This window comes from Perognathus longimembris, chromosome 15 (assembly GCF_023159225.1).
Source record: "Perognathus longimembris pacificus isolate PPM17 chromosome 15, ASM2315922v1, whole genome shotgun sequence".
In the NCBI taxonomy this organism is placed as follows: Eukaryota; Metazoa; Chordata; class Mammalia; order Rodentia; family Heteromyidae; genus Perognathus; species Perognathus longimembris.
In genome coordinates, this window is record NC_063175.1 from 24,329,916 (window position 1) to 24,355,774 (window position 25,859).

The window sequence follows — 25,859 nt, forward strand, 5'->3', positions numbered from 1 at the left end:
TCAATTTCCTCTTACAACTATTTACTCTTTCGGAGCTGAAGATCTACCTCCTGGTCTAAAAAGGTAGCACTGTAATAGGAGTTGGGGAGTACTGCTTGCCTGTCAGTATTAGCCTCTCTATTTGGATTTTTTTGTTCTTGTTAAAATTTTTCCACAGTCTCAATAGTTTAAAGCCTGGAATCCACTGTGTTTTTTTGGTTTCCATTATCATTATTCTTTTTAGTTCTTATGCTTGGTCTCTGGATCTGCTTTCCAATTCCGTCCAATTCCCTCCTAAATCCAAGTTCTTAAATATTCCATGTGGAGTTACAATGAACAGACCCTCTACATCACTTGTCTCACTTTATTCTCAATCCAGTTCATTTATAAAAATTGAAAGTTTCCCATCTGAAAATATCACATACTTATGAAATTCATTATCTTTTTTCTCTAGGAAAACTGCAAAACTAAAGCCTAAACCACTTTATCGCAAAGATCTTAATCAACTACTGGTCTCTGCACAAACATTCATCTCTTCCTTTTTCACAATCTGTTATCCTATGGCCATAATCTAATCACAATCGATTGTTGTGAAGTTGATAATAAAATGCAGCTAACTGAACTGGAGGAAAAAAAATGCCCCTAAGGTGTTTGTGTCTCTTCTCTTTGCAAGGGAAAACAAAAACAAAATAAAACAACAAAAAAGGCAGCTTTGTGTAAGATTGAGGGATCTACAGAAAATTTGTTTAGGTTTAAATCCAGCCCCTGCTCCACATTACTGATTTGACAGTGACTAGCTAAAGACCTCATCTCTATCCCAGCCTCAATCTCTGTAATAATAACAGTAATGGAAACAAAGTCAAGCCTTAAGATGTTTGTAGTGAAGAATAAAAGAGGACTTAAAAGTAATTGTTGATTCGCCATAAGGGATAATTATTACACTACTGCTATGGTGCTGGTTATAGGTTTTTTTGTGGGGTTTTTATTTATTTATTTTTCTGTCTCAGGGCTTGAACTCTGAGTGTGGGTACCGTTCCTAAGCTCTTTAGCTCAAGGCTCGTGCTGTACCACTTTGAGCCACAGTGCCACTTCCTGTTTTCTGGTGGGTAATTGGAGATAAGAGTCTCTAGGCCTTTCATGCAAGGGCTGGCTTTGAAGCACAATTCTCAAATCTCAGCCTCCTGAGTAGCTAGGATTGCAGGCATGAGCCACCTGCACCAGGCAGATTTTCTCTTTTTTGTGAAAAAGAAATTTCACTCACAAACATGGACAAAAGTAAATGCAGGTGGAATTCCTTTCATAATATATGCTTTGTGGGCTGAGAGGTATGACTGTGGCAATTCTTTTATTATCTGGTGACATCTTCCAAATACTATAAGCAAATATAAACAACTAACAAAGACACCATTAACATGGTTAGTTGGCTGCTCCATAATAGAATTATGGAATGGTCCAATCTCAATTCTACACATTTGGTCTTATTTTACTTCTTAATCCAATTCATGCAAATTCATTTACCAAATTATTTACATTTCACAGGACTGCCTCCATGAAGTTGGTTATGTTAAGATTATTCAAGAGCTGCTGACATTCTTAATATATTTTCTATGTCTCTACTGCCATTAATGACACTTAGAAATTCATGTCCCTAGAAACATGTTTAAAATGTGCAGCTTAATCCTGGATATTTTGCTTCTTTGTCATGTCTGGAGGGAGCAGAATTTTGCAGGGGGTCTTGGACTCTTTCTTTACCTTCATGTTGGACTCTAGATGAACTTAAGTTCAAAAACACTTGCCCAAGGCCACATCTTCCAGAGAGTTCCTACTTTGTTCCAAGTATATTATTAGAATATATCACTTGGATATCTCTAGCACCACTATTATTTTTTTGAATTATTGTTTCTTTTAGTCAAAAGAGGACAAATAGAATGATCAAGGTTTAGCCTGGATGTTGGCACAGGAACCTGACAACCCGGAGAAACTGTACTGAAAGGCATAAGTCAGCACAAGTCAGCACCACATAAAGAAGTTTATTTGTAATGGAATAAAGTCTGAGTCCAACATACAAAATATGGTTTAGAATGTCATCTTCCCAAGAGGTAAGCCTATGGAAGTTTGAGACAATATACAAAAGTCCATTAAGTGCCATTCACATATATCTGTATAGCCCCAGGTCCCCTCTCATGTGAGTATTAGGGGCTTCCTAGGATTCTGAGAGTCTCAAAAGTCTGACATGAGCTAACATGAAGTGTACTGCATGGTTAATGGAATGGGTAGTAACAATGCTATAGTCTGCTTCACTAAAAGTTTAACACAACCATTAGACAGTGGCACAGTCAGCTGTGCAATTAAACTGTCATTAAGACTTCCAGAAGTGCCCAGGGCAATTCCAGAAGAGATGGTCAATCCCACCTTAGATTGATTCTTCATTGTGAACTCATTATACTCACCAGAGACTGCAACATGCCTGTATGTAATAATCAAAATGTCAAATAGTGTAGTACTTGGCATTAGCCTGAATTTATAATCAACTTGGGAATTCATTCAACTGATTACATAGAATATCAATGATTACCAATATCTACTGAGTACCAACTGTGTGCCAGGAAGTGTGCTACAGTAGATTCCATGCATAGTATCAGAAATAGAGCACCATAGTACTAATAGCAGTGCCTTTTCTTTTTTTTTTTTGGCGGGGGGAGTGAGGGAAGCAAAATGAGAGGAAATTCGCCTTAGGTGATTAGCCAATCAACATAGGTATGGTTTTCAAATAGTTCCAAAGAGCTTTGGGGATCACCTTTAACCACTGCCCAATGACTCTAGAAAGCCATTGGCAGGGAGCCATGTGTAATGACACATAATATATAACTGGCTAAAGGGCTGCAAACTGTTTTATATAAGTTCAAACTATTAGAAAAAAACTCTTCCTGCTCTCACGATTTTTTTTTACCTAAAACATGAAACTCATATGATATGTGTTATATAATAAAACCATTCCAATGCTTCTGTTCATTATGAGGGGAAAGGAAGACAACGGGTCAAACCCTGTTGAAATATCTTGCTTCTATGCAACTCAAATCAAAGCCCTCTCATCCCCAAATCCTCCTAAAAATACAGAAGGAAATTTAGCAGTAAGTACTAATCATGACTTGAGTATTAATTTTCAGTTGTGATACTGATGAGAGAATAATTACAGTCTTTCTGTAATATACTCTTTGTACATGTACTCCGGAGTCCTTGATACTCATGTACAATTAGGCTTAATTCATACAACCTTGAGTATGGTTTCACTTTGTAAAAATGGTTACAGATGGTTATAGTCTACATAACTCTGAGTTAATTTGAATAGCTAGCCACCGTGTTAATTTACCTAATTTGGAGTCCAGGGTAAGATAAACAAAGCCCAATAATCATAATATTCTTGGGAGAAAATACTAGTTGTGGCACGAAATGTGCTGCAGTGAAAAGGAGGGCACTGTCAGTAATTTTAGAGTTCAAAGCCATTCCTTAACTTGCTCCAGAAGCAGAAATCTGTCCAAAGTAGTTCAAATAGATCAAGCCATAAAGAAGGAAGTCAGCAATTCACAATAACTGAGAGGCTATCCTGCTAAGATCAGAGAAGACTTTGAGTTTCAACTCAAAGGCCCAGGACTAGCATCTTCCTACTGTGTGGATGCCAGGAGGGACCTAAATAGGACATATTATGTAAAGGAAATAGATCTTTTCTTCCTGATGCTTAGACTCCTCTAACTGTAGCTTTCCCACTCTTTCCACTCTGCCCTCCAGCCATGCCAAGAAGACAGTTCTTATGACAAGGTCCTTGCAGACTGGCTGAAGACCTGGAAATTGTTCCACATGAATTCTGAACAAGTGAAATACCCGTCTGCTCCCATAATTGATTTTTCCTAAAATATGATGTTCAAATGTTATGTGATATAACATAGGCTATATGGTAATAAAATCATTGCACAATGTTTCTCTTCATTATGACAACTCCTCTAAGAGTTTCCAGGATCCTTTCAGGAGAATTGCAAAAGCCAAACTACTTTCATAATATCATAATATCCTTTGCCTTTTCCATTCCCATTCTTTCATAAGAGTAAAGTGGGTTTTTCCAGAAGCAGTGTAGCATATGATACCTTTATGCAATAAATGCGGAAGTGGATAAGAAAAATCTGCAGTCTTGTCACTAAGCCAGAAGCCAAAGATATTGCAAAAACATAGAAGTACAATGCTACTCCTGCCACTGATTTTTTTTTGAAAATGTAGTCTTTTTCCCCCATAAAAATACTATCTATGTTACACATGCAATGAGTTAATATTTTAAATGATTAATATTGTTCAATTTTTCTTAATTTAATTTCTCTGTGGTGAAGACTAACAGATACTACATATATTTTAAAAGATCACTGGAGTACTTAAATCTTAAGAATGTAAAAGAATCCAGAGACTAAAAAGCTTGTAAATTGTTTTTCTAGAGAAGAGAAGGATGGACTGAATTTGCCAGAAGGCTGCATTAGAAAGAACAATTTGAGCATCTGGTGCCCAACCTGTCTGTTTCCTCTCTCACCTGGGAGTGCCTAGCCCTCAGAAAACAAGCGTGATTACCTCATTTTCCATGCTGGGAGTTTGCAGTCCCTGCAGCCTTGGGGGAGGGCCATATTTGGAATTCTGTGATTTAGTAATTCAGGTTTAGAATGAAGACTTGCCCTCTAGTCTTGCACTTATCAGAACCCATGTGATGTTTTTCTCTCTTATCTGCTGACTCTTCAGAGAGTCAGAAGTTGGGCCCAAAGGAGACCTCCTATTCAGTGGGTCTCTTCAAAGATTTTAGCATTCACTGAACCATCTGAGGACCTTAAGAAATACAGAAGAAAAAAATTGAGTCCCAATGTTGGGGAACAAAGTGCTCATGAGAGACTCAAGTTTCAGGCAGAAGGAAATGGTGTGTTACTCAGATCCTGGATATTTTTAAGTTGGTGGTTTGCAGTCTTTATTGTGCATTGGCTGTTTTTTATGGTTAGGTAGGTGACTTTAACTTCAAGAAGCTTTAATTAATAAACCACAAGTGGGCTGGGAATATGGCCTAGTGGCAAGAGTGCTTGCCTCCTACACATGAAGCTCTCAGTTCGATTCCCCAGCACCACATATATGGAAAACGGCCAGAAGGGGCGCTGTGGCTCAGGTGGCAGAGTGCTAGCCTTGAGCGGGAAGAAGCCAGGGGCAGTGCTCAGGCCCTGAGTCCAAGGCCCAGGACTGGCCCCCAAAAAAATAAATAAATAAAATAAAATAAACCACAAGGTGTTTTGATCTTGATATGTGACCAGAGCATACTGTGGTCTACTCTCCAGAGAAGTGGTTTTTAGAGAAGTAGGTCTTAGAACAAAAATAAAGAATCTTAGAAACGGAAGGATTTACAGTAACCTTAATGAATGGCACACACTTTTGGTCTTAGTACAGAGAATTAGTTAATACAGGACTTCTGGTGGGTCCTGACCTGCACAAGTAGAAGCAGCTGAGGTACCAAAAAAATTGGATTATTTAATATCTACTGCCTGAAGACTAGTGAACAGAAAAATATTTGCTATTTTTAAATGACAATGAGCTCAAAAGCCTTAGCAAGGCTCTCATTTTAAATTATTCATGACAAGCAGAATGCTGCAAAGGATTGGCAGCTTCAGCCTCAAATTCCACTCTCCATTCAGGGTGGAGAAGGACACATCTTAGATTCTCATGGCTTGACCATAGGTCAAGGTCAAACTCCCACTGAGTAGTCTGGATGTTCTTTACGAATGAAGGAGAAATCTACCGGATAGCCAGCCTGCTTTGGTAAAGAATCCCACAGTGCCATTGAAGCCAATGTAACCAGAGGCTGTGAACAGCTGCTCCCCAGACAGCACGTCCACCAGTAATTCACCAGATTGAGCCCTCACTGAAGCCTTCACTGGCTGTCAGACTCAAGGGCACAAAGAGAAAGGGCATTCAGAAGTGCTGAGTTTTTAACTGAGAAGCTCACATTGGGAGATTAAGTTCAGTGCCTGGGTTACTACTGTCTAGGGAAAAGGGATCCACTTGTCATACTGGGTTTTCTTTCGGAAAGTTGGCATTTGAGATGTTGTCCTTTGGTCCATCGTTTTCATACTGTTTCCGGGTCTCATCCAGTATGTTTAGTATCTTCAAGTTGCAACACTTTCACCTTTGAACTCTGTTTAAAATTTAACAGTAGTAGATTACAGACAAGAGGCTTAGCTTAGTGTCCAGAAAAGGTTAAAATAGAGAACATTTTTTGGACTCTCTCAAGCTTTTCTGAAGGTATCATGAACTACCTACTATAATCTCTGGAACACAAAGGGCAGGTTCTTGGGAATCATTTTTTGTCTGGGATAACACATATAAGAGCAGAGATTTGTCTGTTCTCTAACTTAATAGGATGTTAAAATGATGGCTACAATCATCTTACATAACCCATTTGGGACTCTTAGTAGTAGCTGTAGACCTCCTAAGACATCAGGAAGTTGGACGTAAAATTCTCCTAAATGATGTTTATCTCCCCACTGAGAGGAGTCACCATACTGGTTCCTGAGAACATATTTGGTAGTTAAGAATATGAGCTCAATGCTGATTCCAAAATCTGAGACCAGTTTCATAGAACCTTTATTCCCTACTTCTGTGGAGTGGGGATTAAATTAGAAATGATATTTGTGAGCTGTGTCTACTTCTCTGGCCAGTTTGGATAAAAGAAGCATATAGACTACAGTTGTCTCATCAGCTGTTATACACACATAGACACACACACGTGCGTGCACATACACACACACATACACAGAGTTATAGTCAGTGCCAGTATAATTATACCACTGGTCCTAAGGAGAGGGATGACCTTATCCTAAGCTGTCGAAGATGGCATGTGAGGAATCATTAATTCCATACATTGAAGCTACATTCACTGACTTGGTCACTGTCATTAACAAAGGTTGTATTCTGGTTCTCCATCTTCTGATTCTTTTGTCTTTCTTGTCCAGAATTTTGAAGGGTGAGAAACACTTTGTTTAGGAACTTTCCAAGACAACAAAATGTCTCACAAACTGAAAACTCTACCAAGGACTAAAAGGTCAAAGCTAAAAAGCAAAAGGAAATTAGGTTGGCTAATGGCCCAGGCACCTAGCATATGCAAGGAGTTGGGTTACTGCAAAAAAAATAAAAAATAAAAAGGAAAGAAGTGAGGGAGGAAAGAGGAGGGAGGGAGCAAGGGAGGAAGGGAGTAAAAAAGAGAGTCAGACCAAATAACATGGTTATATACCATTAAGGATATGAGCAGGTGCTTTGTTTTGTTTTGTTTTGTTTTTTGCCATTCCTGGGGCCTGAATTCAGGGCCTGAGCTCTGTCCCTGGCTTCTTTTTTGCTCAAAGCTAGCACTCTACCACTGGAACCACAGCACTACAGCACTACTTCTGACTTTTTCTCTATATGTGGTGTTAAGGAATTGAACCCAGAGCTTCATGTATACAGGGCAAGCACTTTACTACTAGGTCATATTCCCAGCCCCGAGCAGGTGCTTATTAAGGTCACTGAGGACCTGAGAGCTGACCACCAAGACTCTGTAAGTGCTTTGGGAAACAGAAACCCACATGTATACCCCTAGTTTACTGGGTGAGTTCTATTATGGACCAAGTTAATGTTAAAGTCAAAAGAATAAGAACAGTTTACAGAAGCTGTCAACCCTTGGTCATATACATGGATCTATTTAAGTCATCTCTACACAGCTGCATGGCCAATGGCAGAATCAATCCAGCTCAAGAGTAATTTATTCCACATCTACCTCAGTCTGTTAGAAGCTCCCTTCAAAAGCTGCAACATATTCACAGAAACTGAAATGGCTGATGCCTTCCTTCTAAAGCCCATATCTTGCTCAAGGTGGCAGTTTAGAAACATCTAGAAGAGACTTATCTTGCTTCCAATGGATTGACTATCTTGAAGATTTATAAGAAGTATCTAGGGCTGTTACCAAAAAAAAAAAAAAGGATTGACATATGGATTCATGAAACACTGCAAAGATCACTGTCTTTGCTTGGTTGGTTGAGTACAGAGTAAGCCCTCAGCAAATATGAGTTCTATACCATACATCCACTTTGAAGAAGGCTAGAAATCCTTGGGCAGTCATCTTCTTACGAGTCTTAGAAGTTGTTAGGCAAAGGGAATGGGCAACAAACGTAAGGTAAGTTATGACCTTCACTCAATTGGGCAGTGATCATCTCACTAAAGAAATGACAAAAATAAGAGGGAGAGAATGCAGCCAATTCAGAGTATATCCTACAAAATTAAGAGTGAGAGAAGGGGTGGTTTGGGGAGGAATGAGTGTGAATGTCAAAACGGGCGACATTGATCAAGGTGCATTATACTCATAAACTGAGCTTTGTTAAATGCCAACTTCTTTGTAGAAGTTAAAGATAATTTTTAAAAATCCTGGAAATAAAGGGCTAAAACACACATAAAAACATGCTCAAATTCATTAGCAATCAGAACTCATATTTAAACCTAAATGAGATATCACCATCTAAGCCACTTAGAAGTTTCGAAATTTGATTAAAACAAACTGTAAGAATATATGTATATAATGTTTGATGGATACATTTGACAATTTCTCCTATATTGGCTACTAAAGGTGAACCTGTACACAGGTTGTAATCCAGAAATTGTACTCCTAGGTACATACCCAGAACAGAGAAACATCACATCACCTGGGAGTTTGCTAGACATAAGAACTCTCAGACTCCACTGTGGACTTACTGAATCAAAGCTCAGAGAGTAGGGTTTGTTTTAACAAGCTTTCTGATGATTCTTATATAAGCTCAAGTTTGAAAAAACACAACCCTTGAGTATTTCCAGCATTCATGCCCTACTGGCATGTATCAGAATATGGACAGCAGCAAAAATCTGAACCTATACATCCAAGCCTATCAACTATAAACCAAGTAAGAAAACTATACCATATTCATAGCATGAAATGCTCTACATGAATGAAAATGAGCAAATTATAGCTACACAGCTCAACTGTATCCTATAGGCAATAAGAAGCAGAAAAAGAAGGTCATGGAAAAATATTTTATGTATTTATACTTCTATCAAATGACATATATATGTATATAAAACATACCCGTGTGCTTATGTACATATATATTTAACAAATACATACATAGACAATAGATCTATAAGGAAAAGCAATGAATACATATTTGGAAATTCAAGATAGTAATTGTGTCAGGAAGGAAGGGGGAAAAATAGAAGAGAATAGAGACGTATTCTTGGGATGTCCATTATAGTAGCAATATACTACTTGTTAATCTGCCTGGTGGCTATACTGATGATTTTTATATACTTTCTTCTTTAAGGCATATACATATGCTTTACATGTTCCTTTTGTGATCATACTTCACAACAAAAGGAAGTGATGACCCGGTGATCTTCAAATGTATTAAATAATGGAAATGAGTGAGTGTAAATCTGAAGGGGTTTTTTTCCCCTCTAACTAGAATTCAAATATATATCAAGCCCAGGAATGTAAACTCTGACATCAGGCTACTTGGATATAAATCCTAGCTCCATTACTTGTAATAAGAAGCTCTAACACCTTGGTTAACCCATTCATATTGACATGCAAGATACATAATGTGCAAATTTTTTTAATAAATTGATAAATGTTAAGTGTTTAGAACAGGGTCTGACACATAGATAGGGAGAATTATGAAAGGGGTCACATTGGTCAAGATGCACTGTACTCATAAACTATATGTTGAAATTAAGAAAAAATAAGCCATGACCAGAATAGAATGACTATAAAGTAAAAAAAACAACAACAAAAACACATTCCCTCATCTGTCAATAAATCATCACAACAATGATAACACCAAATCCACCTTCATTCCTGTTGAAAATATGCTGATTATCAACCAAAGATGACAAATTATGCTCACTTGGTATCAGCCAATCTCAATGTATATTTGGGGGGGAGTGTGTGCATGCACACACATGTGCATGTGGACAACACACACTTCAATGCATGATTTCTTAGCAGGACATCAAAAAATAAAATTAGAGAAACAAGACGAAAACCTAGGAAAAGACAGATGACTAGTTCCACTCGAATAATCTACTATTCTCTGGTTAAATCATCAGGAGAATACACTTTATGCACACTAATCCCTATTCCTAATTCCAAAGATGGTGGGAGTATATCGACCTACACATACATCTGTTAGACTATAAGGAAGACGGTGAAGATATTTGCCTTTCAATTGTAGTTTCCAAGCGTGGTTCGAGGAGCACTGGTGTAGGTAGTTCATTAAATACATATTATTTAATGCTGAACATAATATAGAACAAAGCCTTCCCACATTAACTGCACAAATTTATTAAAGCAATTGCATTTTCCCTTCATTAACTGTGCTTGTATAAAGCAATGCAACAATCTTCAAAAATCAAACATTTTGTGCATTACATGAAAGTAATTTCTATATACCCATATACCAAGTTAGTCTTCACAACAACATACCTTATTATAGTGTTTATCCACATTTTACAAATGGGGGTACTGAAGGATAAAAATGTCCAATATGTTGTTCATGCTCACACAATAAACTAGTATCAAAGCCAAAAAACATCTAGCGCCAGAGCAAGCATTCTTAACTACTGTATCGCAGTGCCTCCCAGGGCTGTGGATGAAATTCCAAAATGCTATAGAAATGGTAGCTTTGGTAAAAGAAGCATCTCAGATCTGAGAAAACACAAAATTAAATTTAATAAATGAGAATAACTGTTACCATGTGCATGTGTGTTATGACATATTCATCCTACTTCAAAACACATTCAAAAATGAATCTCAGTTAAGTAAAGTTTCTGAATGTGCAGACATAAACAGGTAAGTAAAACTCAGTACAGAATAAGCTATCAGACATCGGTCAATTTATTTTGGCTTACCCACACAGTAATATGTATCAATTATTACAGGTCATGTTTTATGAAAATAAGGAATTAAATCCTGAAAGTATCTACTATCTACATGCAAATACAGTGCTAACAATGTAACCTAACCATTTCACAGAAATCTTACAAATCTGTTCAATAAGCTATTGCTATTTAAGCCATTTAAGTAAACTATTTTCTTATAAGATAAAGCTCCATCAAGAAGGCCTCAGCACCAGGCACTGATGGTTCATGCCTTCAATCCTAGTTATTCAGAAGGCTGAGATCTGAGAATCACAGCTTGAAGCCAGCTGGAGCAAGAAAGTCTCTGTGACACTCTTATCTCAAACTAACCCACTCAAAAATCAGAAGTGGAGCTGTGGCTCAAAATGGTAGAGCGCTAGCCTTGAGCCAAAGAACTCAAGGACAGTGCCCAGGCTATGAGTTCAAGCCACACAACTGACAAAAGAAAAGAAATAAACAACAAAAAATCCCTATAAACCAAGTGATAGGTTTGCATGTTTCGTTTAAAAGGTATTTAATTGTAAATTGATTTGTAAATCAATGTTTATGATTTTCCTCACCTAATGTTCTCATTTATCTGCCACACAGAGAAGACAAAACTATAAATAAAATTTAAGGCCTACATCACAAACACTGTATATGAACAATCATTTTTATGGTTAAAAATAATGAGCAATGTATAGGGGCTAAGGCAAGTTGATTTTTAAATTATATATGTATATTCTAAGGCCATATGAAAAACACAGTCTTGGTACAGTAACATGAAGTCCACACATGTAAGGATATGAACCAGCACAAGCCCACTTAAAGAACGCAAATCCTCAGTGGGCAACTGCCTATAGAATTAGATGTCTTGTCTTCCCCATGGTTTGTTTACTTTCGATCTAGACTAACCACACAATCACTATGATCTAACAGAATAGACAAGATCTAACAGAATAATAAAAATGGACAGAAAGTATTCAGGAATGATCTTTGGACAAGTAGAAACTGCAATTCTTCTGGCAAACTCTGAGCTCTTCAAAAAAGCTACACAAACACAAAACAGAGTCAACTGTACCCAATATATGCTGAGTAGCCAGAAAACTACAATTGGTAACATTATAAAGCATTCCATGTAACCTTTTTAAAATTAAATAGGAAAATAAAAACTGGATAGGGCCTTGTTGAAAAGTAGGTCATTGGTAAGCCGAGGGAAGCTATTGAGAACCATCACTAAAAAGATTAGAATCTGTTAGCACCCAAATCTTCTGCATGAAAATTTATCATGAAAAAGATATATAGTTCTTGTTTCTACTCTCCTTCTGAAAAAGGGCAAGAAAGGCCAGTACTCAAAGAACTCCAAATTTCTCTGCCTCTTGGATAAAGCAATATTATATACTTAGCAGGAAAACAGGAAAAGATACACAAACAGGAAAACCCACAAAAAGTATTTAGTGGCTTCAAACCATGAAAGTACAAGTGACCTTTCTTTACTTACAGTGAACTTTATCAGTGTTTAATCTTACTTTACCTTGCGGATATTTCTATGGTATCCATGAATCTTTCCTAATTTTGTAGCTATTTTAAACACCTATGACAGAAATATATAATATTTACCTACTGAGTGAGTGGTATCAGACATGAAAGGAAATGTGGCATGTGACTGAATGACATACTAGCAAAGGCAAAAAAACAACAAAATATCCAGGTGAGGTAGCAGCTATATGTAATTGAGCCTCTTTGGGAAGTAGAGACAGGAGGACCTTGAATGTTAACATCAGCTCTGGAAAAGTTGTTTTAAAACAGCCTATCTCAGAAGCAGAATGCACACAGAATGGCTTGTAGTATGACTCAACAGATCAAGCACTTTCAAATCTCAAGTTCACAAACAACAACAACATAAAAAACAGTTTTTTGAAAAACAGATTTTGAAAAAGAAAGAAAACTCAAGCAACCACCATTGGATGGTGACTAAAATTGGCAGAGACACTCTGGAGGTGCCGATATTTTTTGGTCCAGGGCAGTTTAAGTACAAATAGCATATTTGGTATAGGAAGAATAAAAGAGAAGTTTATTTATATGTTCAATTAACTGTATGCATTGGATACTTCATAAAGTAAATGTTTCTGAGCATGTATGTGCATTTATGGATATGTATGCTTTTAATTCCCTTACATATAAAGAAGCAAGATAATAGAATGCCACCTTGGAAATGGTGATATCAATTAAATCACAACCAGAGTGGGTGCCAAAAGAATAACCAAAGTCCAGTATTTTGGCAACACATAGCACAATTTTCTTTATTTACTGGACCAGAAAGGCATGAAGAATCAACCTCAGACATTGAACTTTGTTATCAACCAACTGTGACAACAAAAGACAAAAAAAAGTTAAAGTGGGCACAGTTTCTAGTTTACTAAAAGATTTATGCTAAGCAGTAGTAGATTACATCTCTTTTAAACATAATAAAATTAATGGGACTTTGGTAATTTATTTCAGGTTTCACTTCATAACTTCCCAACCAAGGAACAAACATTTTGTGCAAGATTAAAGAGCACTCAAGTGTATCCACCCACCCAGAGCAGGTCATGTTGCAAATAAAATAGTTCTAGACTTTCTCAACAACAAACAAATCAATGTCTGTGGTTAGTCATTCCATAAATTTTTCACAGCAACCTATTTAGGTCATTTGGAGATGTCACCATATTTATTTTAAAACATATCAAATTTCCTCATTTGTGGGGAAAAAAGTAATTCCAAATATACAAAAATGGAACATGTGCCACTAGCCATTAAACAAAATTCCATACTGAACTATTTAGGAGATAGATGCCACAGTCTAGATGCTGGTGGCTCATGCCTACTCAGGAGGCTGAGATCTGGGGATATGACTTACTTGTGTAAAACATTCTTATCTCAAGTTAACCAGCAAAATTAGAAGTCGTGGAACAGCTCAAGTGGTAAAATGTTAGCCATGAGTAAAAGAAAAAACCTCCAGTTCTAGCATTTTTTAAAAAAGGATTAAAATTGTTACTCAGTATTACATTTTGGCTTCAAATGCTAATGATAAGGAAAAATGTTTAAGGCCAAGATAAAGAGTGTAACACAAAAATTAACTACCAATAAAAAGAATCCAGTCAGTAGAGAAGTCCTATCATGTGACTTTTGCTGAGTATTCATTATATACATTTCATCCTGAGGAAAAAGATCTTTTGCCTAGGAATCAAGTTCAATTTTACTAAGAAACACGTTTTTTTTTCTTCTATATACATGTGCCTAAGATTCAAAAAGTCACAGTTCCATCTCTAAAATGGAAATAAGGCCAAGTGCCAGTGACTTAGACCTGTAATCCTAGCTACTTGGTAGGTTGAAATCAGAAGAATGGAAGTTCAAAGCTAGCCTAGAAAATAAAATGAGTGGGATCCTCTATTTCCTGACCAGTAGCAGGATATGGTGGATCACCTATGTCATCTTGGCCTTGTGGAAGTATAAACAGGTGGATTGAATATAACATTAATAATTCATCCAAATGGGGAGAAAATCCAAGTGTTTAAAATTATGATAGCCAATAAAAATGTTTTAAAGATAGCACCTAAAATGTTGAAAATATATTATGTAGTAGTAAGTACTACTGTGAAACCTCCTCTCTCCTACCCTCTATCAGTCCTTTCCTTTTTCCTTCTTTCTACATTCCCTCTGCTTTCTTTCCTAGTATACATAATTATAATTGGTGAAAGGAACTTTCTAAGAACAGATCATGTATCAAGCACCTTGACATGTTAGTCTATTAGGCATGCCATCTTATGTTTTATAATAACCAATTCCTCCAATGCTTCTTAGAAAATCTCAAACTGAACTCTTTTGCTGTACTTAATGAAAACAGTCAACCTATCAGATATCTGATTTCTAAACTGACTGTGCTTCTGTAGCTCAAATGTCAGCTACAGGTAAGGCCTACTTTAGACTAGGTTTTTTACTGTCATATTAGTTGAAAAAAGCAAATATCCAATCAGTCAAAACATTAAAATTACCACAATAGTTTAACAAACCAGCTTAATCTCTCAGACACAGAAAAATATAATGGGGTCTTTCCATCACCTCGGTATGGAATCTTAACTATTATTTAGCTACCCATCAATTGCCCTAACTAACTTTTAGACCTGCATGTAGCTTAGTCTGCTATAGGTTGTTCTAAACTTTTTGCAAAGTTCTAGTGCTGTTAGATCATCCTCAGCTTATTTCTATGATATCTAATATCCTTTTCTTCAGTTCTTTCCTTTACTGCCTGTGGCATTTTTCTACTCTATCTTTACACCAAAGATTAAAATCCACTGATGATTTGGGATCCTTCCTCTTCTGAAGTTTTTCTAGGTTAATGATAACTACTCCCAAACAGGTGGCTTGACAAGCTTTCTTTAAACCCAATGTTGTAGAACTAAAATTTTATGTCCCATGAAGTAGGAGTTTTTAAACTTGGCTGCAAATCATATCATTAACTTATTAAACCATTTCTTAATGAAATTAATATAATCATTTGTAATAATAATGATTATCTTTGCACATGCGTATATACCATTTGTACAATGTGAATATAGACACATCTGCAGAAATATCACTATAGGACTTTTTAGGACAAAGTCTATGTTGTCATAGACTCTGGGAGTCACTGTCATAGGCAATAGGGAACTATGTCATTCCATCTGAAGGTTTTAATGGAGGTCATCTTCTCTCAAAGAAATGCAATAGCATAAAAGTAACAAACCATTTTTATCTTAAGTAATATTTGTGTTGTCTTTTTTTAAGCTTAAGCTCCTTCCCCACACAAAAATGATTTCACTGTACTTGTAAAATAAACATTTAATGTAGAAAAATTCAAGAATACAAAAATCATTTCTAATCTATCATGCAAGATAGATTAAACACTGTTATTAAACAAAAAAAAACCTTCAAAAATCACATTTTACTTCTCTAGGCATATGAAAATCCTTATAATTAGGTAAAAAAGTCATTCCAAAATATATGAAAGGGAACATAATTCAAAAAGTTTCAAGTGTTGAAAAGAATTACAGAATTAGAAATTTCCTATAGACTAATTAATTTACTCAGGTCCAGGGATTTAGTTTTTAGGAAAAGGAGGTCATTTTCATTAGACCACATTAGAACCCCAGCCTTCCTGCCTTCCATACTATCCATAAGCAACTCCTTTGCACAGAAGAAAGTTATACCCCAGACCTCCAAACCATTCTTCATAATGCACATAGCAATTAATTATTGACTGGTAGTTGATGTCAAATCATATTGAAAATCTGAGAGACACAAACATACATAAGAATCAACATATATACCTGTACCCATAAACACATTATATATGTATGTATAGGTATGCATATTTGTATATGTATTATATTTAACAAATATATGCAACACATAAAATAAATATTATATGTACATTACAGATATATGTGGGAGGCATGTATGTGTATGTGTACATGTATTATTTCAAGGACTTGAGATGTTCAAAATTCAGATGGACCTCCAACAAGGAAGCTCAAGAGTATCAAAGAGCAACAAGGAATAGCAAACGGAACATGTCTTATGTGTCATATAAAATTTCCCTGAAATCTTCTATTGTAAATCACAATTTTCAAACCTGTATCTTTTATTTAGCTTCTGTAACCTATAACACATTTAGCTTCAACATTTACCTTAATCCGCCTACTTCCTATTGTTTTTTGTTTGTTTGTTTGTGTCAGCCTGAGGCTTGAACTTGAGGCTGAACTCAAGGCCTGGGCTTTCTATTCCTGAGCTTGAGTCATAGCTCCATTTAGCTTTTCAACTTACCTTCACCTGCCTACTTCCTATTGTTTTTTGTCTGTTTGTTTGTGTCAGCCTGAGGCTTGAACTCAAGGCCTGGGCTCTATCCCTGAGCTTGAGTCATAGCTCCATTTAGCTTCTCAACTTACCTTCACCTGCCTACTTCCTATTGTTTTTTGTTTGTTTGTTTGTGTCAGCCTGAGGCTTGAACTCAAGGTCTGGGCTCTGTCCCTAAGTTTGAGTCATAGCCCCACTCTCAGGATTTCTACTGGTTAATTAGAGATAAGAATCTCAAGGACTTTCTTGCCTGGGCTGGCTTTGAACCTCTATCCTCAGAGCTCAACCTTCTGAGTTGCTATCAACAGCTCCATTACTTTTTTTTTTCTTTTGGCCAGTCCTGGGCCTTGAACTCAGGGCCTGAGCACTATCCCTGGCTTCTTTTTGCTCAAGGCTAGCACTCTGCTACTTGAGCCACTATGCCACTTCTGACCATTTTCTATATATGTGGTGCTGAGGAACCAAACCCAGAGCTTCATGTATATGAGGCGAGCACTCTTGCCACTAGGCCATATTCCCAGCCCTCCATTACTTTTATATATTGATAACAGAGCTCTTGTTAAATGTTCATCTATATGAACTTCTTGTCCAGTATAGGCAGGCTAATTAATTAGACTGATTAATTAAAACATATGTAAGGTAACTTGTTAAGCCTATATATCTATATCTGTTCAATTAACTGGCAAAAGTCTCTAAAAAAATAGCTTTTTAAGGAAAACCACAGGAAAACACAAAGATTTGTCACAAAAATACCTCAACTTTTAGTGCTTTACCGAACTTGAAAAAAGCTTTGATTGTAGAAGATGTACTCATGGCTTATTTGGAATACTTATTCAAGTGATAAAATCCAAACCTATCATATTTTTAAATGGTTGATAAAACTCACTGCCAACTCTAAGCAGTGCTTAAACTTGATTACTTTTTGTATTTGAGCCAAAAGAACAAATTTGAATAATGTTAACTTGGGCAAAATGGTAAGAGTGTATATAAGAGTGTATACATAAACACTACACTTCCTAAATAACAGTCTGATCTTACTGTATAAGTCTCTTCTAAACTGACAACATCTCCTTGAACAGAGGATGGAGATTTGTGTCACTTAGGATTAAAAAGAAGCATTTTAAAGCATTATTAACTGTTTCTTTAACTCTTCACATTTCTTGATTTATAATCCTATAACTTTATGAAGGCATAACACATTTGAAAATGAAAATTTTTTATTGAAGAAGAAAATGAAGGTTAGTTTGGTACAATATACTGTCACCAAGACAATCTGCTCCAGGAATACTTCAATCTCTACATTTATAAAATAGGAATTTTAAAGAGAAAAAGAGAGGGAGAGGGAGAGGGAGGGGGGAGACAGAGAGAAGAGAGGGGGAGGGAGATGAAGGGAAGGGAAAAGAAGGGAAGGGGAGGGAGGGAGGGAGGGAAGGAGGGAAGTCTTAAAATCTCATTTTGAACTTTCCAGAGAAGATCAGGATAAATTTCCACAAAGGAATGAACATCAAAAAGTATACTCTAGGGGCTGGGGATATGGCCTAGTGGCAAGAGTGCCTGCCTCATATACATGAGGCCCTGGGTTCGATTCCCCAGCACCACATATACAGAAAATGGCCAGAAGTGGCGCTGTGGCTCAAGTGGCAGAGTGCTAGCCTTGAGCAAAAAGAAGCCAGGGACAGTGCTCAGGCCCTGAGTCCAAGCCCCAGGACTGGCAAAAAAAAAAAAAAAAAGTATACTCTAGCAGGGAGCCATAATCATGATTCTAAGACAGCCTGGGCAGGAAAGTCTGTGGATTCTAGTCTCCAGTTAATTACAAAAGAAGAAAAAAAAAAAAAAGCCAGAAGGAGAGCTGTGCCTCCAATAGTAGAGTGCTATCCTTGAGCAAAAGCAGCTCACGGACAACACCCAGGCCCAGAGTTCCAGCACCAAGACAGGCACACACACACACAAACACAGGCACACACACACAAACTACACTCTGTAGGTAATTTCTGAGCTAACTGGGATCTGAAAAAGAAAGAGAAAGGCAAAGATGCGTCAGGGCATATAGATTATTTTTCAAATCACACCTAATTCATTGGTAATGAATCACCTATTACTAATGTTCACATGCTCCAAGGTAAGAAAACAGCAAAGATAATATAATATAATATATAACTATGTTTAGTAACTATGATAGCCCAACTTAGTTGGATCTTGTTAAACCTCTTAAGAACTTTATTTACAGACTCCAGAAAATAAAATAATGAAATAAACATATTATACTTAAGGTGATTATTAAATATTAAAAATTTCACATCCTAAAATATAGCTTCTTCCTTTCTTTTTTATGACCCGTGTTGAATATTAACATCTCTGAAGTCTCTATCTAATGGATGAGAAATATGTATAGTTTATGCCTTTCTTTCAACTTTCTCATGTAGATTTGAAATCAGGAGTTAAGTGATCAGGCTAAGAATCTACAATTTCTATGAACATTAAGTTATTATCCTTAAGTTTATGTAAGTCATACAAATATATTTAAACTAGAAGGTGCTAAAAAATTAAGATGTGTGTCGGGGCTGGGGATATGGCCTAGTGGCAAGAGAGCTTGCCTCGTATACATGAGGCCCTGGGTTCGATTCCCCAGCACCACATATACAGAAAAATGGCCAGAAGTGGCGCTGTGGCTCAAGTGGCAGAGTGCTAGCCTTGAGCAAAAAGGAAGCCAGGGACAGTGCTCAGGCCCTGAGTCCAAGGCCCAGGACTGGCCAAAAAAAAAAAAAAAAAAAAAAAATTAAGATGTGAACTAAAAAAAATAAGTTTCCTGATCTATTAATGCATTCTTAGTAAAAGATATAATCTAACAATAAATTTATGCAAGATTTTATGATTTAAAAAGAATGATAGTCATAACTTTCTGATATATTTTCCCCTTAACTAGTCAAGTTCAATGTTAAATTCTGTGTTTTTTTTTACTGTAGTAGACAACACTTATAGCTAAGATTAAAATGAGGAATAAAGGAAAAAAATATGAAGATAGAAAATCACATTATGCAGAATTGGTTAGAATTATATAAATTAGATTCATATATGTCAAGATAACAGAATAACTCAACGAATAAAAGAGTATCCTGAAACTAAAGCAGGAATATGGACTCTGCAGTTAACAATTAAAAAGCAGTCCTCTGCACATTCAATTATGTTTAACTGTTCTGAAAATAAAACAAGGTTTCCCTGTATCTATGCTAATAACATGCAGTCTCTTCTCTAAAACCTTGGTTGCTTCCTCTGGAGTGAAACACACACACACACACACACACACACACACACACACACACTTTTAATAGATGATTGCAGAGGAACCAAATTCAATGTTCACCTTGCAGATAACTAGGTCTTTATTTTTCTGGAGAATAAAGCAGACCATTACCTGAAAGTCATTTCTAATCTCGGTTGTACAGTCCACAAGGTACACTTAACCCTATAATTCACGATGCAGAAACTGCCCTGAGCCCACTCCTAATGCCCTTCCAAGTTACTCAAAGGTATTGCTACTTGCACTCATGAATTACAGGACTGACAAATAACTTCGAGGACAAAGTTATAATGTCCTCTTTCATGAATCAATACCAACATAGAAGAAACATCCATGGGGAAAAATGAGCATATTTGTTCATGTTTATAAAAGAGCCCCCCCCCCAAGAAATAAAGCATGCTTAGAAACGAGGTCCATAAATCACACCTCACTCCCCACTTTGACTTTCCTTGGCACTGATCACCAACAAATGTTGCCTCCTGCCATAACTTGAATGCACAGTTGCATTTAGATCAAAAGTTGGTGAAATGGCCATTTGCTGCTACACTCATACTCTGAGAACTGTCTGACTTACATAACATCTCCTTTGTTAAAATATAATACACATAGGATTTAAGTTTGCCTCATCACCCCCCTAACTTCAAACACTGGAAAGAGTGCTCCCCCTCCTCCTTCTCCTGCAGCCTAACCTCTTTCAAAAACCCCATTTTTAAAAAGAAGAAACAATAAATGAAGTGACAGGAGGAAAAAGAGTGAGCGTGCGCTGGGAGAATAAAGGGCGGTTTTATAACAGGAGGTACTTTTGTTAGCAAGTGACTGGCAGGTCTCCTCCTCCAAGTTAGAAAGAATTCCATCTACTCCCCCAAAACTGCAGAGACCAAAAATGTGTGGTCTAATAGTTCGGAAATCCCAGAGTCAGGAAAAAGGGTGAGGGAAGGGGGTGGGGTGGAGGGGGAGGAGGAGAAAGACCAGCAGGGGAGCAAAGAACAAAAGGAGAAACCTAAGAAAGGGGAAAGAGAAGGACAGGACGGACGCAGGCGGCCTAGGAGCCAGAGCTAAGAGAAAGAGCTACAAAGTGGAAGAGGGCGACCCGAGGGAGCCTAGCCAGGCAGGGCCGGGCGCGCCGCACCATGGCGCACCATGGACAGGGCTCCGCGCGGCCGCGGCCCACACCCCTCCAGGGGGAGGCGGGGAAAAGCGCGAGAGACCGCGGGCGCCGGCTTCGATTTGCCCCGGCGCCCACAGCCTCCCCGAGGCCCGAGTGCGCCAGGCCCTGACCCGTGAAGACCACAGGGGAGGGCGGGGAGAGGGGCGATCTGCACCATCTGTCCCCACCTCCCACTCCCAGCCCCCGCGCGGCGGCACTTCCGAGCCGCGCCCGCACTTATCAGGCGGCCACCTCGCAGACCTCCCTATCCCCAGGGCGATGCGCACCGGGGGTCCACTGTAGATCTTCCGGCCCCGGGGCAAGGGCGCACCACCTCTCTCCCGCAGCTTCCTCGGGACCCCACCGCAGATCCCAGCTGCACAACCCCAGCTTACAGCGAGGGCTGCCGCCGCCAAGGCTGTGCGGCGTGGCCTCACGGGAGGGGCCTGGGGACACAGAAAGTTGGGCACGGAGCAAGGGCTGAGGGGCCCACATAACACGGAATGAAGAGGGAATCTATGATCTGCCTGGAGCAGGTGCTTCCAGCAGCCGAAAAGCCTCACACAAAGTCCAAGAAAAGGCTGGCACTCTTGCTCGCTCTCTCTGTAGTGCAAAGTAAGGAGGGCCTGGCGAATGCGCCCCCGAGACTCTCTCGGGGCATGGCAGTGGGACAGAGAGGGAGACATAGAAATAAAACCCCTGTAGCAGAACTTCTTTCTCCCCGCTTGGCCAGCTGGGTAGCTGGTGGCGATTGCCACCAGAGGCTGCGTGCCCAGGCACCAGCGGGCAAGCTCTCCTTGGAACTGGGGATCAAGGCTTCTCCTGGTGGGATCTACCTAGAAAATTGTGAGGGTAAAAGAAAAAGAAAAAAAGAAGAAAAAGAAGAAAGCAAAAACTCCGGGCTGTCTTAAAGACAATAGGACAGCAGAGCCCGGAGCCTCGGGAGGCGCGCGGGTGCCAGGGTGGGGTGGGGTGGGGTGGAAGCAAGTCCCGGAACTAAGACACTAGAGAGAGAATTCCTCCTGCAAACTCACGACCCATCCCGGAAGACATAAACCAAAGAGAACAAAAATCAAAGTGCAACGCCAAGGGGGAAAAGCACATAGCAAACTGCAAAAGCTAGGAGTTATCCAGCCTCAGCCTTCGTGCTGCCTGGGGGACATTTCCCGCTACCTCTCCGGGCCCCGTCGGCGCACTAGAGCAGGACGGGCCGGGGAAAGAACCGGTGATCCAGCCCCCAGCTAAAAGGGAGCGCCGCCGACCAGGTGGCCCCGGCCAGCCGAGCTCCGCACCCGGCTGGAGCCTCGTGCCTGCGCAGTTCCCGGCCGCGCGGTGCTGCACCTTCCTTCCCGGGTGCGCAGCCCGGCCCCGCAGCGGCGCGGGGAACAAAGGGACCCGGCGCCGCCTGCCCCACCCCACCCGCAGCCCGGACCGCGGGGACCTCCGCGTTACCTGAAGCAGGGCCGCCAGTAGCGGCAGCAGGGTCCGCGGCGCTCCCGCTATCCGGCACATGGAGGCGGAGAGAGGCCGAGCGAGGAGCCGGAGGCGGCGGCGGAGGCAGCAGCAGCACCAACAGCAGCGCGGAGAGACGGCTCCAGGCAGTTTCCACCCCTTTCCCTTCCCCTCCCCACCCCACCCCCTTCTCCACGGCCTCTCTCCCCACCAATGGAGAGCGAGCTGATGACAAATAGCGGGCCGCCGAGTCCGCGGGACTCGCACCAGGAGTAATAAAACAGACCGGGAGATCAAGGAGCTGGGGAGGAGGCGGGGAGGGGGCGGAGGAGAAGGGCGGGAGTTCGTGTGTGTGCGTGTGTGAGTGCGCGCGCTGGCGCCCGTGTGCGTGTGTCCGCGTGCGGGTGAGTGTGTAGGCGGCCGCGGTAGCGGCGCAGGCGGCAGTGCCCCAGCCCGGAGCGCAGCGGAAGCCGCGAGGGATGCAGCGGCGGGGACCGCGGCCGGTGGAGGATGCGGAGGTGGAGGGGGAGCGGATGACGCTCCCCAGGAGCTCCTCAACGCGAGCTTTCAAGCTCTGGGGTTTGCTTCCTCCGGTCTCCTCTCCAGGGCCGCACGGTGTGAAGGAAGATGCCGGGGAAGAGCGCCACGGGGAGGGCGCTCGGAGCCGTTCGTGCTGCGCCCACAAAGGGCAGTAGCCCCGCCGCCCCTGCGTCCGCTGCGTAGGGGTTACGCGCGGCTTCTTGGCTCCCCTGAGCCACTTGGAGACTGTTGCCTGGCCGCGACCCAGCGGGGGATGAGGCGAGGGGCCCGCGCAGTAGCAGTCGCTGCGGCTCCGTCCCGCGCAGCCCTCGCTGCGGCCGCTCCTTGGCTTGCCTACGCACCCGGCACGCGCCCGCCAGTCCTCGCCGGGCGCCGCTCACTGGCGCGCGTCACCCCCTCAGCCGCCCGCTGCCTGCGCACCCCGAGCTCGGCCTCCGCCAGCGCGACCTGGACGAGCCGCCGCCGCCGCCGCTCTCCCGCGCTCGCCCGCACGCGCTGCCAGGCTGCGCGGCCCGCTCCCGGCTCCGGTCCCTCCCCGCCGCCGCCCTCGCCCCCCCCCCCCGGCCTCCTCCTCCCTCCTCCGCTGAGCCCCCGCCAACGTCGCGGCCAATGGGAGGCCACCAAGCTGCGGCGGTTGCGGGCCGGATCCGTGGCAGCCGCCCGGCCCCCGCCCTGCCTCCTTCGCGCCCCGTTTTGTTTTGTTTTGTTTCAATTTGTTTATTTATTTATTGCTGCAACCAGCCGGGGGCGGGGGGAGACGCCGGACAGATGGCTGGTGTGCACCGAGCACCCCCAGCAGGTGCAAGGGTTGCAAAAAATCAAAGGGAAACTTGCAAAGGGAACTTGATTGGCGGCGGGTTCACCTTTGGTCATTGGTGGGGAATCAAGGGATTCGAATTGGAGGGAGAAGAAGGATGACTCCTTAGTACCCTAAAGCATGATTCTTTATTGTGTTGTTCTTTCCAGATAGATTATTTTTCCGGGTTGGGGCAAACCTACCAAAGTAATACTTGGCCATTGTTGTCCAAGGCATCTGCCAAGAGCAACCTGCTGGCGGGGGAACCAAGTGGAGGCCTGGGTTTCTCTCGGGCGCCTGGACCTCTCCAGCCCCCACCCTTGCAATGGACTAGAACAGCTCAAGTTTTTGTAATTTGGTTTTGCTTTTCTTGCGTCTCAGAGTTGGGGACCGAATGCTGTTTCGTTTTTCTGCTAGCTTTTTTTGTTATTATTCAAAATCTCTCATTTGAGGTCTTTACCCCTGCGTGGTATTCAGGGCAAACAATTTCCTGGACTTTTAACTCCTTCCTGCACCATCTCCACGGGAGACACACACACACACACACACACACACGGAGACAGGCAGACTCACGGTTTATCTAAAAGATGATAATAAAGAGTTTGCAGCAAGTCAAGGATTGTCGCTTTATGACATGGATTTAGAAGGAGACATAAAGAATGAGAGACTTTACACATCTGAGTCACAGGCATTCATCCTAGGCAAGGTGGGGAGCAGTTGATTCTTATGTGGTGATCCATTTTCTGGGACTCCTATGTTTTCCTGAAGGTTTTCCAGGTAAATAAAGTATCTGTTTCATGTAAGCATTTCAACACTTGGGAGATAGGTGGTTTTACTTGCAGTAAGCGAACATATTCTTGTTTTAGTGCTGACTCAGTCTTGGAGCAAATGAAATGCTAGCATTATTTGAATTTAAGTTTGAAGACCTTGATCACTTAAGAATCTAATGATGAAATTGGAAATCAAGTACTAATTTCTTCAACATAACTGATGCGGCTTTTAATAATGCACTATGGCTGGTGAGGCTTTTAATTTTTTCATATTAATTGGGAGGTTTATTCAATTTTAATTAAAGCATAATATTGTAAGCCACTTTTATGAAACTCATTTTTCCATGATTTTCTTCTCAAAATAAGAACGGTTATGTTTATTAAGTTTAAAAGATGAAATGAAGGACTTAGCTAATGTACTCTTCAGGACTGCTTATTTTTCTGTTCCATTTTTTTTCCTAGATATTATTGTCACACTACTGATAAGAGCCTAAATGCAATAGTTTGTAGCACTTATTCTCAGGGAGTCATGCATAAGCGTAGAATAATAGCTTTACAGAGTTGTGCTTGTCACTGTGAGAAATGGGATTTATGGAGCTCATTATCATGCCTTAAAATTAAACTGTGGTCCTGTGTATGGGGTCTAGGGGTATTCTCAATCCCCCCAGCCATGGCCATTGATTTTTATTGCCATTCTGATTAGAGGTGCAGCAAAATTTAGCATTACTAACTACTGCTTGTTTAAAGTTTCAAATGCCACGTTCCCTATAAATTCAACTCTAATTATAGGACTTCAAAATATGCTTTGGAATGGCTGTCTTGTCAGCTACTTCTCTGATTTCAGTAGGGTTTTTTTTTAATCATTAAGGTAAACAACTTGCAGCATTGGAAAAATATTTGCATGCCTATCACATTTCCATGGTTGTGAATTGTTTTTAGTTCATCTTGCTAATCAACGTTTCAAAGGATGGGCTGGCCTAATATCACATTCTTGGAGATTTTGTGCTCCTATTTGATTATAATAAAGTAGATATGGTGTTG

The 25,859-nt window shown here is 40.5% G+C and overlaps 1 protein-coding gene across 1 annotated transcript in view; it reads right to left on the reverse strand.

The window, feature by feature from the left end:
* Positions 1-23,073, reverse strand: part of Cdh2 (cadherin 2) — a 223,993-nt gene extending 200,920 nt beyond the window's left edge. Inside the window, exon 1 of the mRNA XM_048363252.1 lies at positions 22,713-23,073. Coding sequence (XP_048219209.1) covers positions 22,713-22,772 — 60 coding nt within the window. The 5' untranslated portion in view covers positions 22,773-23,073. The remainder of the gene's footprint in view (positions 1-22,712) is intronic.
* Positions 23,074-25,859: the final 2,786 nt, after the last annotated feature.